The following is an 18,311-nucleotide window of genomic DNA, read 5'->3' on the forward strand; positions in this document are numbered from 1 at the left end:
TCTTTCTGTCTTTAGAAGCTTTGGATGAAGAAGAACTCAAAACCAATCACAATCTTCATATTCTGTGGACTTCTAATCCAGGATTTATCTATGTGAATTCACAGTACATCTGATGTGGTAGGTGGGCTGTATAGAGTGGCAGGAAGATTAGACGAAATGTGAGGCGGAGATGTCACACCAGTAAGAAACTGATGTGTTTCTTGTTGTATCAGTCTGTTCTCTTTATCAAGACTGAACTTGTGAGGACTTCGTTCAGACCTATCTTGAGGTTGCCTTCTGCCCTAAACCAAGACAAGCCTATTTATCAACACTTCATCTGATGAGTATATAACCTGTCAACAGGCTTTGATGGATGTGTGTTTATGCTAATCACCTGGGCAACTCTGTTCTCTGGATCCTTGTTTGTGCTTTTTGGCCATTTGACAGTAGTTGTGTCAGCAGACATGCAGACATGCACAGATGTTTAGCAATCTAATGGCATTCACTAAGAATGAAATCTCTGAGAATCCCTGAGCATCTCTGAACATTTATCCCACAGGACAAGTATTAAGGATTAAATTGCAAAAATAGCAGAAGAATAGGGGAAGTCCTAGAAGGCAAAAATTTTTTAAACCTTGAGGTCTTCATTGGCCTGAAGTGGAAGTTGAATGTATGGTTACTAGAAATGAATATTTCAAAACAGTTCAAGAGACAAAATCAAGGGGAAACTGAGAAAGGGTTAGCAAAAGACATCAAAGTTAATAAGAAATCATTATGAAAATTGCATGTATTAATATGCAGATGGTAAAAGAAAGGAAAGTGGTAAGCAGAGTAAACCCTAAGAAGGTACAAATATTTAAGGCTTATGGTCCAAAAACGGCAAGTAGCTGGTTAGCTCAGCTGTCACATCAATGACAAGGAAAATAAGGAGTTTGGATAAGATGATTAAAATTATCACATTTTTACAGAATTACAAAATGCAATTCTTACAGTCTGATTAAGTTTTATGAACTTTGTCCTTGAACATGTACAAAATTATTTGAAAGAATCTTAGAATTATTAGCAGTTGTTTTGGAGAAATTGTGGAGAACAGATAGGGTATGAGGAAAAAAAAGTGTAAATAAAATGGAAAAGTGTAAATCGAAAAAAGAAAAAAAAGGAAAAAAAAAACGATACCTTCAGAATAAGTTGAAGAGAGATTAGAGAATTAAACTCCAGTTGCTTACTCTCAATTCCTTGAAAATACAGGTACAAATAATTCAGTAAACTATTTCTAAACATCTGTAAGATAAAAAAGATAAGTAGCAAACGGCATAGATCTGACACAACATATCATATCAAGTCAAGCTGATTTCTTTCTGTGAAGTAATCCTTCTGCTCTATTCATTCAGAAGACATAAATATGGTATTCTAGTGTTCTAGGCACTGAAGGTGACATGTGACCCAAACTGAGAGATTCAAGAAGGTAATAGTGAAAATGATCAAAGGTCTCAAAACCATGGAATAAGATTGAAAGAATAGGTAAAAAATATAGTAAAAAATGTAACATAGAGAGGAAATATTGAATAGGGATATAACAGTTTACGATATAAAAAAGGGTGCTGAATAGTAATAATCTCTTATTTATTGTGAATAGCAAAGAAATTTTAAGCTTAAGTTGCAACAAGAAAGATACTTGTTATATATTAGAAACATTTTGTCAAGCTAGACTGGTAACAGTCACAGACAGGGACTGAGTGCGAGTTTCCGACACTGCCAGAGACTTGGCTGATGGTGACTCCGCTGTCTGAGAATAGATTTAGGTAGGCATCTGTCAGGAGTGACACGGGTATGGCTCATTTCGCTTGAGGGCAAGAGGATGGCTAGAAGTTTCCTTAGGGTTTCTTCCAACTTCATTTTTCCATGGTTTTATCTGTAAGGGCTGTGTTATGTTTGTGTAAGCTTACCTCTGTGCCTTACCTGAGTATACTCTTCATTTACAGGAAGGGGTGAAAGCATTTCTGAGATACAATTTTCAGGATATATAATTTCTATAATTTCTTTCTTTTTTTTTCCCTCCTAATAATTTCCTAGCGTGTCCCCCCCATTACATTTCTTCCAATGCATACGTTTGCATCTCTTATTACATAATTCCAACACCCTTTCATATAACATACACATAGCTACATGCATACATATTTACATGTATATTCCCTCTTTTTTTCCTTCCTTTCATGCTTCTCCTTATACAGCTTCCATGTTGTTTACAACTGTCTTGTAACTATCTATATATATACTTACCAACTACAGCATCATCTTTATCATCTGCCTGTAGGCTCCATTAGCTGGTCAGAGATAAAGCAACCTGAATGACTTTAAACTATTAAGTCTTAATATTTGAACCCTCTGTATTACTGAAATTTTGTAAAATCTTTCATATTTTAAATTTCCTGTTTTGTACCAATGAAATTGAAAGAAGGAACTTTTTTAAATTAATAATGGCAATGTTTATTAACTGGACAATGATGAAAAGAGTTATTACTCAGAGTTTCTATGATCTCAGTTTAAAACTATGTACTAGTTAACATTATTGCTATTCTTTTGTTACTACAACAGTACTGGATTCCCTGTTGTATTGTAAGATGCTATTGTTAGACACATCAGTATGTAACAATAAAGGTACATCTTCTGTAGGAAATGTACTTACATTTAAAATAAAGAATAATTATCAATGTAAATTAGTCTTTGAAGAGGGATGAAATTATTGAGAAAAAAGAAAACTTCTTAGTTTTGTATCTTAATAATCCCATTTCAATCAAGCATCATTTTTTGTGTGCTTGAATAAATGGAATTACCAACTTGTGTAAAGTCCTTGATCAGAATGAGGCGCTTAAACCAATTACGTGGAGATCAGAGTGCTTAAAATTATGAGGAATACATTTAGAATTATTAAAGGCCTCAAATAGCTTGGTTCAGGCAAAATTACATATAATTGATCATTTAGTCTGTGTTGTCAGTAGAAACTGCAGTCATAGGTGTGGAAGATCACTTTTTAGATGAATCCCAATGAAACTTGTAAACCATAAAGAATACCAGAGCTCCTTTTGCTAAGATTTTTTTATTGAAAACAAATCCCAGGCACTTTTTCCCCCACACTTCATTTCCAATTATGAAAAGATGCACCATCACTTAAAGTATTGAATAACATTATCATGGCTGAAAATGTGGAACACAGATGAAGCAAAAACAAAACATTATCCTTGATGCTGGGTAAGTGAAGCCACAAATCTTGGGATTGGAATACTTTTAAAAAAGTTTAAATAGCTGATTCTTAGAAAAAGAAAAGAGATCATTCAGCTATATAGAGAAATTTATTTTTAACTAAAGGGCAAAGGCGTTTGAAGAAAATTAAAATTAGAAATGACAAACCTAAACTGAATTGTCAGAAAATGATGGCATAAGGGACCGAGTCTGTAAGCCCTCTTAAGAATAACATGACTGGTTTTTATTGACTGGTTATTTAGCTTCTATAAGGTCATCCTATCCCTTAGCTTTGAATTTTATCATTCATTTATTACAGCATCTAATACTCCTATAAATAGATAGTATTTTCAAAGTTGGTCACATAATCCTAATCTAGTAATCATTTTCTATACCTATCAGACTGTTAACAAGTCTCATCACGTTTGGTGATGCAGGTTTAGCAACCACATAGTATGTATTATATAGCATAAGATGCACCTTAGTGGATGTAGTTCATCTGCCTGTAGGTTTGTGACAAAACTCAAAACTTCCTGTGATCAGTCACAATCCTTTATTCATTTGTCTTTTTGCATAAATTTGCACTTTTCTGCTTACCAGATCTGAGAATCTTTTGATGGACTTGGCTGTTTTAATTCTGAAAGTAACGCTCAATTTTTATTATGGAAAATACTTTCAGATACTACACTAGGAGTGCTGTGTTCTCTTAACATACTTACGAGCAACAAAAAAGGCAGTGTGTGTTACTCAAGTCTAGAGAATAAAACTAACATTACAAAATAAGATGAATTAGGTAAATGGGATGACAGCTAGAATTCCAAATCAAATATAGAGTGAGCCATACTACCCATGCACCTTGCTCATTTCTGAATTACATTTAACCAATTCAGGAAAGAAACTGGGTGTCACCACAAGCTTTTGATTTAACATACAGCTGCTGTTAAAAAAAAAAAAGAGAGAAAGAAAGAAGGAAAAAAGAAAAGAAATGAAAGAGAAAAAAAGAAAAAGGCAGCAGGATGGGGAAAGAATGTGTAATTCTTAAAAAGAGGAGTAACACAGGAAACATTAGGATGCCAGTATATATATCTAAGTCAGTGCTGAACTTCATCTGCAAAGTGGTACACGGTGTTGCCAGTCCTGCTTCTAATAAAACATTGTAGAATTAGAAGGATTGGGAGGAATTTCTTCCGGTGATGTGGATGACAAGCATGTTTTTTAAGATGAGGTCCATGGAGTGGTCCAAATTCAAGAGTCTTTCCACTTGGTGAACCTGTCGAGGGGATAGAATGGGGCCCTGCTTAATGGTGGGAGTCCTGAAACGCTGCCACAGCCTGTCCGTGATCGTGACAGGAAAGAAGCGTAAGCGTATGAAAGATGTCTGAGGTGAGGGGAGCTGATGGTGGAGAGGAACTGGTTAAGGAGAGCAGTTAAAAAATTACACAAATGCATGCATACTGCACGGAGGAGGTGATTTGGGAGCTTGTTTCCCCTTTCTCTTAAGGCACGGGGAGTTTTTGTCTTGAAATTCCTGGAAGTTTTGGGGGATCGTCGACGTCTGAGGGTTTCCGCGGACTTCACCTGTGCCAGAGCCGTTCTGGAGCGAACGGCCGGCGGCGCCATCCGCGCCGGGCGATGCTGGCGGCAGAGCGCGGCCCCGTCCTTTGACATTGCGGGGAGCGCGTAGGGGCCCGGCGGGAGCGGCGCGTCCCACGGCGAGGGGGCCGGCCGAGGAGCAGGCGGGAGGGCAGAGCCTCCCCCCCCCGCCGGCCCTGGGTGTCGCATGAGAAACCCGCTCCGGCAGCGGACCCCGCTCCCCCGCGGTGCGCGGCCTCCGAGCCCCGCAGACCGTTAGGCTGGCGCGCGGCGGCGGCGGCGGGGGGCGGGGCGCGCGGCGCGCGGCGCGCGGGGGGGGGGGAGGGGGCGGAGCGGGGCGCGCGGGGCGGGGCGGGGCGGGGCGCGCGGCGCGGCGCGGCGCGGCGCGGCGCGGGGCGCGCGGCGGAGGGCTGCAGACGGCAGCGCGTGCGGGGAGGGAGCGGGCCGCCTTTCCGGCCGCGGCGAGGAGCGCGGCTGCGGGGCTTGCAGCAAGGTGACGGGCTGGGCAGCCTCCGCGTCCTTCCTCCTCTCCCGCCTCCCCCCCCCCCCCATTTATTTTTTAACGGCGCCGCTTCCTTTCCTCCTGCCGCTTCCGCGCCCGCTGCCCCTTTTGGGTGGCGAGCGGGGCCCCCGCGCGCCGCTGTCCCCGTCCCCCCGACTGCCCCCGCGTCGCCGGCGGCTCGGGCTTGGCGGTGATGTGGGTGACCCCCTCCTTGTGTCTCCTCTCGCCCAGATGCTCAAGGTAGCAGCCTTCGTGTGCGTGTGTGCAGCAGCCTGGTGCAGCCCGGCGCTGGCGGCGGCGGCGGCGGCCGGGGGCAGACCGGACAGCGGCAATTTTCTGGACGATAAACAATGGCTCACGACGATCTCCCAGTATGACAGGGAGGTCGGGCAGTGGAACAAATTCCGAGACGTAAGTTGAATCCCTCCACCCTGCCCCCCGCCCCCGGCCCGCAGCCCGGGCGCCCCGCGGCTGCTGCGCCGCTTCGCTCTGCTAAGGGCGTCGCTTGCGCAGCGAGGGCTCAACTTTTCTGTTTTTATTTCTTGTCTTCCTTTAATTTTATTCTTATTTTGATTCCCGATGGTGCCGCGGCACCGCGGCGGGGCGCGAAGTGCCGGCAGAGGAGGGGAGGAGGAGGAGGAGGCGGTGGCGGAGGGGAGTTCCCGGCGGGCAGCCGGACCCCGATGTGCCGCCGGCGCGGAGCGGCGCGGTGAGGTCCGCCCGGTGCGCCCGCGGGGGCCGAGCCGGGCCGGGGGAGCCCGCTCTCGCCCTGCGGGGCGCCCGCCTTTAACGGGCCGCTGGGGTGGGCTGCGGGGTGCGTATGTCCTTCCCCCCCCCCCCCCTCCTCCGCGTTTCCCGCCCCGGCGGGCGCCGCTTGCCTCACAGCGGGCGAAACGGCGGCGCGGGGGTGCGGAGGGGGCGCGCGCTGCCGCCGCGGCCGTTGGGCGCCGCGGCCCCGAAGCGGCAGTCGCCCCTGTGCCCCGCCGCGCAGCCGTCAGCCCCCCCTGCCCGGGGCCGGGCCGTGCCGCGGAGCCTCGCCGCGCAGCTGTCAAGCCCCGAGAGGGAGCAGGGGCTGCGCGCAGAGCCGCCGCTGGCTCCCAGGGCCTTGCGGGCGGTGTGCGGGCACAGACCGAGTCCGTTGTGCGCGGCGGCAAGTTGTGTAAATGGCACGGCCAGAGCGCCTTGCGTGGGGCGCGCCGGCACCGGACCCGGTCTGACCCAGATCTCATCGCTTAAGGAACCTCGTACTTCCGCGGCGGTTCTCATCCACCAGAGCGCTTCACTCGTGCCCTCAGTTTGCTCACGGTTCCTTGCAAGTTTAGTAAAATCTAATCGATTCTCACGTTTCTCTGTGACTATGAGAAGCACTTTCCATGGTTTTCCAGCCTTCTGCATTCTCTGATGTCATTTGCAAAAGTGAATTCCAAGAACACAAAATAATTCTCCTTCTAGCCTTACTGTACTGCTTACTGGACTTCTTTGATTTTGTGTAAAATGTTGATTTGTTTTGCAACCTCAGTATCAACAGGTTACATGCTACAGCTTGCCCATGACTGTGGTTTACTGTAGTGAACTAAAGTAAACGGCTCTGAGAAGTCTATTTTTCTGAGGGAGCCATAATGTACTTGTGGTGGATGTGTTTTCTACCTTTATGTATATTTTGCATGTGGGATGCAAACTTGGGTATTTGTGTTAAGTAACTAAGAAATAAGAGTTACTGTTATATTTCTGGGAAAATTTGTTTCCACAGTATTTTCTACTAAAGAGTTTAATTTTAGAGTTTGATAACAAATATAGTCTTCAGGCATTTTTATTTGCTTTGAGTAGCTTAAAAACTTACCTTCTTGTGAAAAACAGTGCAGCATAGCATACTTTGGAACCTATTGTGTTTCTGCAAAAATATGCAGCACTACATAATTTTTTAGGATGAAAGGCTGGAAAACACTGAAATAACTACATCAGTTATGTTTTATAATTGAGCAAGTCATTTATGTAAGGACTACCCAGCAAGGCTGTAGAAACTTAAGTGCTGTCTAATGTCTGTCTCTTGGGTGCCCATTGACATACACTGTAATATTGGATATTAGCCAGATAATTTATTCTGTGACAAGTAGGTGTCCCCAAGGGATTTGAAACGGACTGTTATGAGAAAGTACTGCATACTGATTCTTTCGAGACAACTTGCATAAATGCTGGCTTATTTATTTTTACCCTGTTTTGGTTTTAAAAGGCTGATACTTCAGTAAGGATTCTGCTTTTATTTCTTGTGCAGAATGCTGTATATTTTATTGATTGTTACTCATGCTGGAATATTTATTGATGGTCCTAATATTTCACAAGACTCTCCCTTTAAAGTGTGGATGGTTTTCAGTATTTCATAAGATATAGCTGTAGCAAAATTAATAATTTTGGATTAACCTATATGCACAAGAATGTTTTAGAAAAATATCTTTGTTTGTAATTATAATCCTTAAATATTACACAGTGGAGACATTTATTATTAATTATGGACACACTTATTATTATATAACATGACATTTATTAATATCATGTTATTTTATATATTTAGTAAAATTGCTTGTATGACTGTAATTTGTTGTTTTTTAAATTATAATTAGGAATTTAATTAGTGATTCAAATGTTACCTCCTGTCAAGGAACAGCACAAATACATTCTCAAGGTATGCAGAGGTAACTGTCTTGCAGAGTTAAAATCAAAGTAAAGGTATGCAAAACCTATGTTTATAATTTAATTTTCTGTTCTGACAGTAATATATTTTCTGCAGACTTAGAATACCCTACAGATGTATTGGTGAGATGGAAATCTGGTGTGAAAAGAAGTATTTAAAGGCTTAACTTAAGACTTAACTGACAAGACTGATTAGTTTGGAAGATAATGACCCTGACTTCTGGCTCATTGGCTCAGTTTCGTAGGGTTTCAGATCTCAGTGAGAAAGAACATAGTCATTCTGAAAGGGAATCGCTACAAAACCTAAACCAGAATATGACCTATATTTTAAAACAAACAAACAAACAAACCAACCTCTATTAGCATCCTCTAACATGTCAGAATTGTTAGTAAAAGTTGTCATTAACATTAAAGTATTAGCAGACAGCTTTTCAGTACTTTGTTCAGGCAAAACTGTAGCTAAATCTCTTGAAATATCTTGATCATTCTGACAAATCGATTGAAAATTATGAAGCAGGTCTAAGCAAGAGCTTTGCCTTGCATAGCCTTAATGTTGAAGAGTGGAAAGCAGGTTGGTTGTTAGAGGCTGTTTCCTTGCATCTGGGAAGCTTTTTCTTGTGCAAAAATTGTGAATGATCTCTTTCTTAAAGATAAAACTTCAAAAAAAATTATATTCATCATGTAGAATATGAACTCTCTCTGACTCCTATGTGCAATACAAACATTTGAGTTTATATACAAGGTTGTCAACTCTTTGCCCATAATGGGTGGGAAAGCAGATTTTTTTTTTTAACCCAATCTACTTGCCATGACAGTCCAGCTGCTGAGTAGCTGCAGCCATTATGTCTGTCACTGAATAAGTAAAACTTGGGATTGATGTATTTGCTAGTGGTTTACAAATTGTGCAGTTAGGCTGCTTCAACAGCCAGTGATGTCACGATACTAGACAGACTTAGCCTGTGTCTATGTATCCCTTATTTATCTCGTGGTTGGGAATTGAGGGTAGATACTAAGTTGAGGGTATCTTCTTATTCACATTTGATTGTATTTAGAGTGCTTTGTGCTTAACAACTCATCTATGATGGTTGCAACAGGTATATTTTATAAAGATATATATAAAAACTGCAGTTGTCTAAAATGGAGATTAATCCTTTTTAAAAAATGTGATTGGGTAATGGCATTACATTTATACTCTCTTACTTATCCTAAATCTGATGTATCGAATGTTCATTACTTATAATGCTGTAAACCTATACAGGAAAACAAAATGTAGGAATACTTTATTCTCTCTGTGGCTTGGTTCCAAGTACTGGTCTTATTTTTAAATCTAAGGCAAAATATAGTGGTTTTCTCATTTATATCACTTTGTCATTTTATGAGGTCTTTGCAACCAGTCAGACAAAATTTCACACAACTGTAATTATTAGTTGTATAACTATCTGAAATTCTTTCAAAAACTTTGTTTCTGTAAAATTCCAGAAAGCAGCATTTTTTAGAATAATTCTTTTTAGTGACTGATACTTGCAACCAATGGCTTGTCTATTTGTGTTCATTAAGAAGACTGTATAACAAATCTACTTGATATGCTAAATTTTACTTACTGCTTAAGGAGAATTACTCCTGAACTGACTTGCTTATTAGTGATTTTTTGACTTTATCATTTCAAAGTGGTGATAATGTAAACAATTCTTGTATTTGTAGATCTAAAAGGGTCTAGGAACTTTAGTGAAAGATATTTCTAGTGTACAAATCAACACAACTCAACTATGGGATAGTATGTAATATTGTTATGAAAAAGACTGATCAGTTGATCAATATGATCAGTTACATCATACCACAATGTTACTATCATCATGCCATATTAATACAAGTAGCAAAGGTAAAGGAGGTAGGACAAAAGTCAGGTAACAGACCTTAAAACCTATGAGTTTTGAATGGGAAGTTTACACTCTTAATATTACCTCTTACTCTGTTACATTCTGTGTTCTTGACCACCGAATATATTCCTATCCAGAACATTTAGCAAGTTTGTGCAACTCACATTGGCCTCCCAAATAAGAGTATTTTGAACATAATTGAAGAATATATTTTTCAATATTGGTGAAATATCTTCTGGAAAAGAAATAAACCAAATGCTATGTGTCTATACCAATTTGCTAATTGTCAGCATTCATTGTTCTGGAGGTTTAAGTCTTCTTTTTGATTTTCTTCTTCTTCTTCTTCTTTTTTTTTTTTCCTTAAAAAAATAAGCTGCCGGACCCCACCAACCACACACCTGATGTTGCTTTGCTACTCTGAGCAGGGCATCTCTTAGTACAACCAAGAAAGCCAAGGGTGTTTTAAAGAAAGACTTTGTCAAAAATTCTTTCTGTATTTTTCTGTAGTCACCATGCAAATACCAGGAGCATTTTCTTGTTTCCTGAATGAAGAACTGGTAACCATGTTTGATGAGGAGAAAGACTTCAGTTTAACAGGCTCTTTGGTATGTGCTGGAATTCACTTTACTTTACAGAGACTGTAGATTTTAAAGGGAACTAGGGATCAGTTATTTTAGTCTAAATGAATAAAGGTTTTATTTTGTCGAAGACTGAGCAGCTTCTATAAAGTTAGAGGATGTGGTCTACTTCTTAAGTTTGCATTGAAGTTTCTAGTGAGAAGGGGATTGGCCTCAAATACTTGGTTAGAGAAGTGTAGACTGATAGTCATCTTGAGGGTCTCCATGCTAATTATAGTAATATAGTAACAAAGCCAACATATTTTGGCCTTCACAGATCATAATGTTATGTTTTGGTTATATTGGTAAAATAAAGATTGTTATAGCAAATGACTAGTACTTGCTGTACTATTTATTTGACTAGTGAAAGCTGGAAGTTGAATTACATTGCTCCCCTAATAAAGTTACTGTTCTAATAAAAAAAGGAAAATTTCTCAAGAAATTTCTGCCAGAAGACTGCTACAGTAATAAAATGTTTTTCTCGTGTGTAGTCCAAAAGGCTCCAATTTGGCCGAATACTGGCTCATGCTTTTCTTTCAATGTGCACAGGGATTAGTGTTATTTGTATTAGTTGTGAGTATAGGGTTGCAGCTTGTTTTTTTGGTCCTACTCTGCTTTTGTCTCTGATTTTCCTTTTTATTGCCTTTCTTTTCTTGATCTTTTCCTGTCTGTCTATAGAAAGAGAAAGTTCTAACTACCCTTAATATCAGTATACTCTTAGTATAGAATATGTTTTTGTCATTAAACAAAAAATCTGGTTGCTTTAAAGATACGTATTGCTGAGCGTTGTTGTGAAATCAGCTGCTTTAAAGTCTATCTAGTGACAGAAGTGGATGAGGGAATTTTTTTCTGAGTTTAAATAGATCTTGAAAAGTAGTTTTGATGCCTCTGAAACACCTAGGACTGAAATATAGCCAGCAGCAGTTTGTGATCTTAGAGTGAGCTTGTGCTTTTCAAGCACAAGGATTGCATCTAATATGTAGGCCACTTATAACATGTGTATGATAGAAGGAAAAGGATTGCAAAAAAAGGATTATGAAACTATTTTAGAGAAAGCCAGTCTTTAGGAGTGGGTAGCGTAATACCCAGTCTTTCCTCAGTTAACACATTAGAGGTGTCAAAATTGGATTGTTAGATTTATTGTTCTTGTCCTTCTGAGAGTTTCATTTGATGGGTCAGTGTAAATAAAGCATGCTTCTTTCCATACTTGTGGCTAGGACAGCTCTTTCATTCATTGTTTTTGATAGACAATTTGAATATAGAAATTTCAAGAAAAATGGAAATACAGAACAGGAAAAACAAGCTTTTTCATTACATTGTCCTTGTCGTTTAAGAAAGGATAAAAGATAAGTAAGAATAAAAGCTTTAAGTTCCTTTTTGGACAAAGGCACTGAAACTTGCTCCTCTGCATCCCAATTGGTTACTTGGCTACTGTTTGGATACTCTGAAGTTGGCTACTTTTTTTTTTGCCTCCCTCTTTACTTTCTGTCTTAGTTGTATTTTGAAACCTAGGGAATCAGATGGAAACAATGAGTATTTTGTACCCACACGTATACTACATTTGAAATGAAACTAATAAACAAAGATGCGACAACTGTTTTTTTAGCTGTGAAATGCAAGGAAATTTTTAGTAATTTTCATTAGTTTAAGGAAATTTTAGATGTCTTTGAGTTATTCAGCACTCTTTAAATGAAGGCGGCAGGTTCTTAACTCTCTCTTGGAAAGCATTATCTTTGAAGCTCTTTATAGAGCTAACATTTAGGAGTTAAGTATACTGTAATGTACTTTTCTTTAGATTGGCCTCATAATCTAAAGTAAAGCTGATAACTTTGTTTCATCTTATCTTTATCTCCTTTCCTTGAAGAAATTTTATTTCCTGTAGCTTCTTTGGTGGATATGGATATCTAGTCTTCTCTTGTCTTACCATTAAATCTTACTGGGATTGACTCTAGCCATCTGTACTTATTACAGTGTAGTATAAATAGCTTTGTAATACAATAATAGGTGGTAGCAGTAACAGAAACTGCATGGGCTGTCTTGGTTTTATAATGAGAAAGGAAAGATATCCGGAGCAAGAGGGTATATTATTAAAGAGAGATCCAATATAGAAATCAGTGGAATATGAATGGAATTAGAATAGCTATGTTTTTACACAAACACTATCAATTCTTTTTTTTTCCCTTTCCTCCATCTCTGTTATTTCATAACCATTGAAGCATTTGAAATAAATAGCTACAGAAAAGAGAAGTAATAGTTAGACTTAATTTGTTTGCAGGTCTTGGCTAGTTTTCAAAGTTAACTGTTTCCTTTAAATAGGCAATTAAGTTTAAATAGCTTTTTTTTCTCCAAGAGGTGATGAGCACCCACAATTTCCATTCACAAAATAAGGAAGGAAATCTCTGACAGTTGATTACTTTTTTGGCACCTAACTTTAGAACCACTCCTAAGCAAAAGGGAATTTCAAGCATAAGGGCACTTCAATTTTAACTAAGGGATTTCTGTGTTTTTCCTATCAGTACGTGAAAGGCACTTGCTAGTAAAACAGCTTCACCATTGCTTTATAGGTATTTTTCTTGCATGGACCTTTTTAAGAGCTGTGCTATTGAATTTACAACAATGTTTTTATTATGACCTATGTTTTTAAACTGACATATCTGAATTTATTAATAACCATAAGCAGTTTTTTTAATCTGTATCTAATGTTTCACTTTGTCTATACCCTATGCTAAAATCTGTCTTATTTGTCTGGGACTCAAAAATTATGAAGGCAGTGCTAGTAAACAACATACTACATGCTATTAAATGTTTGATTTGTTTAATTCTTGTTGTTTCTATATTTCCTGAATTTTGATTTCAAAAGCCAAATGTGGCTAGGAAGATTAGTGTGGAAAGCTCCACTCAGCATCCATACCTAATGTGAATGACCTTTAGTTAGTTGTTAGATTTTTTTTTTGATGATTTTTGCTCTTGTTTTCCCATCTCATTTCATTCATCTCATTTCTCACTGATAGATGACAGTACTGAAAATTGCTGTGGGAACTAATTATTTACCTAAGAAAGATTGTGCAGTGTGGGGAAGAAAGCTGGTATGGGAAACAAGGAGAGTTACCATGAAATTCTAACCTATTAGGCCCATGACAGAACTTTTGGTTTTCAATGAAGATATGATTTTACTGCTACATTATCATCTTGACACTCAACTGCTTTAAAGGAATACAATAAGAGAATGGATTTAAAAGATAAAAATCATCTAAACTTTGATATTACCCACTTCCAAAGAGTGTGCTCTTGATACATTGTTATTAAAGGCTATCCAGTGCTTGATGTTTTTCTGGAGAATATTCTCATGAATGAGTTTTTTTTTTTTTTTTTTTTTTTTTTTTTTTTCCTTGAGCGATGTGTGATCATTGAGTCAAAAGAGACTGGTCAGTTCTCAGCTTGTTCAATATCTCTAAAGAAGTCTGCAGGTAGTCAAAAGTTTTAGGTACAGCACTTATCCTGGGGCCCCTCGCAGCTGAGTATGAACTCTGTTGACACTTTTGAATTTACATTGATGAAATTCTTTTTAGTTGTTAAATCTGTTTAGCAATGGTAAGTATAGAATGTACTCCTCAGTGTACTCCTCTGACCTGGGTTTTAACAGCTATTTAATAAAATGGAGAAAATTATTAATATGAAGACTGTGGAAGATGTATCTATTTATGCATTTATTTTTAAGAATTTGGTGGCTATTTTGTTGTTGACTAAAATTCACTGCAGAAAACAGAAATTTTGATTCTTGCAGACAAAATCAAATAGTACATAAAACAACACCACCAGGAATTCACTGTATAAAGGGCCTTCTGTCCTCCTATAGAGGAATATATTAATCAGTTTGGTCAGGTTTGGAGGCCCATGTGAAACTCATGGAGGTCTTTCTATTCATAAAATTTAGAGCTAAAAGGGACCATTGGATTTAATAACATGCTTGCCAATAGCTTATTATATTAAACCCAAAGATTCTAGCTGGGCAAAAATGTTTCAGAAGCCCTGAACTGTTTGCCACAGGCACAGATTAAGATAACTTGATCTCTGAGGCCTGCCATCCCAGGGAACTAATTAGGTGAGATATTCGCAGATGATCTAGGTAGCAAATCTATGCTGCTTTGCAACAGAATAAGGAAGAATACCATGTAAGTTTGTGTCAGTCAGATCTGGGTTTTTTCCTCCTTTAGCTCAAATATTTCAATGATTAGAATTGATGCTTGATTAATCTTTCTCATACTAATTTGCCATTTAAAAGGAATTCTCTTCTACCCCCTTCATGCCATTCTATCATCTTGTGTATTCTGCCTGTGATTGTGGCCAGTCACTTCAATGAAAAAATATCAAAGAATGTTGGCGTACTAACCAGTTCAAATCCTAAGCTGGATGGGGAAATGGGTTCTGGATTTCTCTTAAGGTATTCCCTGAGATTTAAAAGTCTGATTATAATAGTTGCCCTAATCCAGAGCGCAAGTGTTTTAAGCATACTAAGGATCAGGTAGATAGTCTTGTTTCTAATGCCCAGAATGAAAAGCACGAGCAGGAAAACCTAGGGTCATGCAGTCCAAAGCCAATAAAGGGTCATCAGGTTGCCCAGTATACTGCAAATAGTGTGCGGTACTTCTCTTGTGAACTGGATTAAAGCACATAAATTGCATGCGTATTTTTCCAAACCTTAGTAAATCTAGCACTTCCCTCTTCAACTGTTATGCTGTTTAAGTTTTCATCCTTGCGCTTACTTCATTTTATTTTAAAGTTGAATATATCTAACTTTATGCAGGAATTCTTGACAGGCAGTTGCAAGGTTCTGTTTTTCTCAGCTCTAATACTTGGGGAATGCAAGGGCAGAATTTATCTGCACTAGTAGGAATGTGCAGTTGTTTCAGAAAAAATGGGCATTTAGGCTTTTCTAACTAGTATAAACCAATTCCACCTGTGATGTGACATTCATGGGCTCCTCAGAAGAAAATATCCTCTCAAATAACGCAGACAGGTATGGCCAAAACGCCTTTGGAATTACTGTAAGTAATGTCTTAGAGAAGTTAACTGTTGTAACCTGAAGGATCATGGCATTTCACTTAGATGTCTCCAGGTGCAGTCCCATCAAGAAGAAGAAACAGGCAGAATTTTGTAATTTTGTACTGCAGAATAAACTTCTGTACTTTGCAGAATAAACTAATATAGACATATAAAACCTCTAAACATTCTAAAGTTCTTCACTAGGAAAGGACGTATGTGTTTATAAGCTGGGTTCTGCACAGCTTTCATTTTCAGGGATCTCCATGCTCTGTTTGGACAAAAGTTAACATTCCTTTCCATCTTCCTTTCGTTTTGTACACATACTGCAGGTTTACATTTTTCCTCTTATTTTTTTGTGCATAAAGGTGGCTTATTTCTTATTTATTTATATATATATACGTATATATATATATGTTCTCACTTTTTTTGCCCCACAATTTTTTTAGATTTGGATTGTAGGATGACTTCTGTAACTCAAAGACATCAGTAATGTTTTTTCCACAGAATATATTTAAAGTACCAATATTATGGAATATTTGATGTTCATCATATTGAAAAGTTGAACTCTGTATATTTAAAAATAAATCTAAATGCATGTCATGTTTTTACATGCACTCACACAGGCACAGGCTCACTGGTATCCCAGATCAATAACAATTTAAAGAAATTTTATTCTATATCTCTCTTGCTGGAGATCAAAGTACCTCACTCAGAATGTTGCAAAAACTTCACAGCTCTGATCTAATATCTGCTAAACTTACCTTACTGTCAGATTTTGATGTCCTATTGATTGCAGAGTATTTTGAGGCATATACTGAAAGTAGCATGGATTAACTGCATTTGTGTAGTTCAGAATAAAATGAAAATTCTTAATTTATATCTCAAATATGCAAGGTAGTTGGCTACAAGAATTTCTGTTCATTGATCAGAATAAATATCTAAGTTTTTAGCATGTGTTTAAGTGTTATGTAAGAAAGCACATGACAGGTGAACTACAAATGGCTAAAGATTTATGAGAGAATGTTTATATCAAACTCAACTTACCCTAAGAAAGGTAGTAGAAAGTATCAAAAATATTCAGGTAATGAAATTCGTGAAGTTATTTTATGAAGCAAAAATGAAGTTAGAATCTAAGAGTTCTATAATTGTAAAATATGATAGTGTCTTCCATAGGATTTTTTGTTTTGTTTTTAAGTCTTAACTATAAAACAGAAAGTCCTTCAGTTTTAAAAAATCTGACTCTGTCACTTCAAAACCGTTTAGGAAGAGTTGGGCTGTGACTTCTAAGTCCAGTTTGAATGTAGTTAAATTGTTCTACAATGTGGCTGTTAGAAAGTTTTTCCTCTTAAAACATTGAAGTTATTGCCAACATAAGAAAGTTTAGTATGTTGATAATACCTATGTAGTAATAATTTCTCAGATATTTTTATTTCTCAACCTTTATTCTTATGCAGATAAAGGATAGTAATCTACATACATATTTAATTCTTGCATAAACAGATCCTACTGTAACCTGCTTTTATCAGAAATATATTTTTTTTCTTACTGACGAAATATATTGGTGCAGCTAAAATTTCTACGGCTACACAATTATACATACTGTTTATAAAATCAATTTAAAAAAATCTTTGTTCATTCTTTAATTTTATTTAGATAGAAATAAGCTTGAAAATCAAATAAATACATCTTCTGCTTGACAACTGGATTTTTCAATAGCTTAACTTATGTAGCTTTGGCCAAATAGCTTGCTCATTAGATGAAGAAACCTGCAAAGAGTAGTCAAGCATAGGGATGAAACAAAAGATGTTGTGATTTAGTGTTTTATGCTTGGCATCTATCAAAAGAAGTACTTGATCAAAAAAGGAAAAAATACTCATAATACTGAACTAATTATTATCATAAAAATAAGAAAAAATGATATGTAGTCAGTTAATCCTAAAGTAGCCGGATTGTAGTAGGAATTCTTTCAAACAGTATATTTTTAAAGGTTTTTTTTCCTGAAAGTGAAACATTTCTGGTGAAGTAGGCTTTTTTTTCCCTAACTTTACCAAACCTTCAGTGTGGATTTTATTGGGATAAAGTCCTCTTACACTGAATACGAACTAGATTGTGTGAACACTTTCATGGTCTAATTGAGTTCACTGCGAATATGTCCACTGATGTTTGTATAAGATGGTGCAAATCTTTAATTTTGCCAGTCTACTTCTGCAAAATCAACATTTGAACAGTAAGTTTGCAAAGCAGGCTTGTGAGTATACTCTGCTTTGAAAAATGGAAGGAAAGCAAACTTGAACTTGAGAACAGACCAAGTCATCCATGCAATGATAGTTCTTTTCATTAGGAAATCCCAACTAGTGGTCTAAAATAGAATACAGATGAAGATTGTTGTGAGTTTTTTCTTTTCTTGTTTTATTACATATATTCTGAATTCTTCGTTAAGAACTCTGAATTATTAATTTGTGGCTACTTCTTAGAGCACAATGAAGTCACTTTTTTTTTAAGATACTATAATTAGTTGGGAAATTTTATTTCTGTTTTTAAATGAATGAGGTGTTCACTTGTTTCTTTTCATTTTTTCTCCTTTGTGAAGGAAGGCTAGAAAGCAATCTTGCAGTTTCTCTGGCCTGAAACATAATATTTTGTTTTGGCTAATTTATCTGTTTCTTTCATTTGCTGCATCACATCATGGAGTCGTAGATAGGTGCCTCTGTGCTACCTACTATGGCAAGCATCTACAGTGAATTGCATTTTGTATGATGCACTCTGCTTTCT

The 18,311-nt window shown here is 38.0% G+C and overlaps 1 protein-coding gene across 2 annotated transcripts in view; it reads left to right on the forward strand.

Moving 5' to 3' along the window:
- Positions 1-5,225: 5,225 nt before the first annotated feature.
- Positions 5,226-18,311, forward strand: part of SPOCK3 (SPARC (osteonectin), cwcv and kazal like domains proteoglycan 3) — a 214,663-nt gene continuing 201,577 nt past the window's right edge. For both annotated transcript variants that reach the window (XM_062574702.1, XM_062574704.1), the window contains exons 1-2: positions 5,226-5,305; positions 5,546-5,725. In XM_062574702.1, the coding sequence (XP_062430686.1) occupies positions 5,546-5,725 (180 nt within the window). In that variant the 5' untranslated portion in view covers positions 5,226-5,305. The remainder of the gene's footprint in view (positions 5,306-5,545; positions 5,726-18,311) is intronic.

This window comes from Rhea pennata, chromosome 4 (assembly GCF_028389875.1).
Source record: "Rhea pennata isolate bPtePen1 chromosome 4, bPtePen1.pri, whole genome shotgun sequence".
NCBI lineage: Eukaryota > Metazoa > Chordata > Aves > Rheiformes > Rheidae > Rhea > Rhea pennata.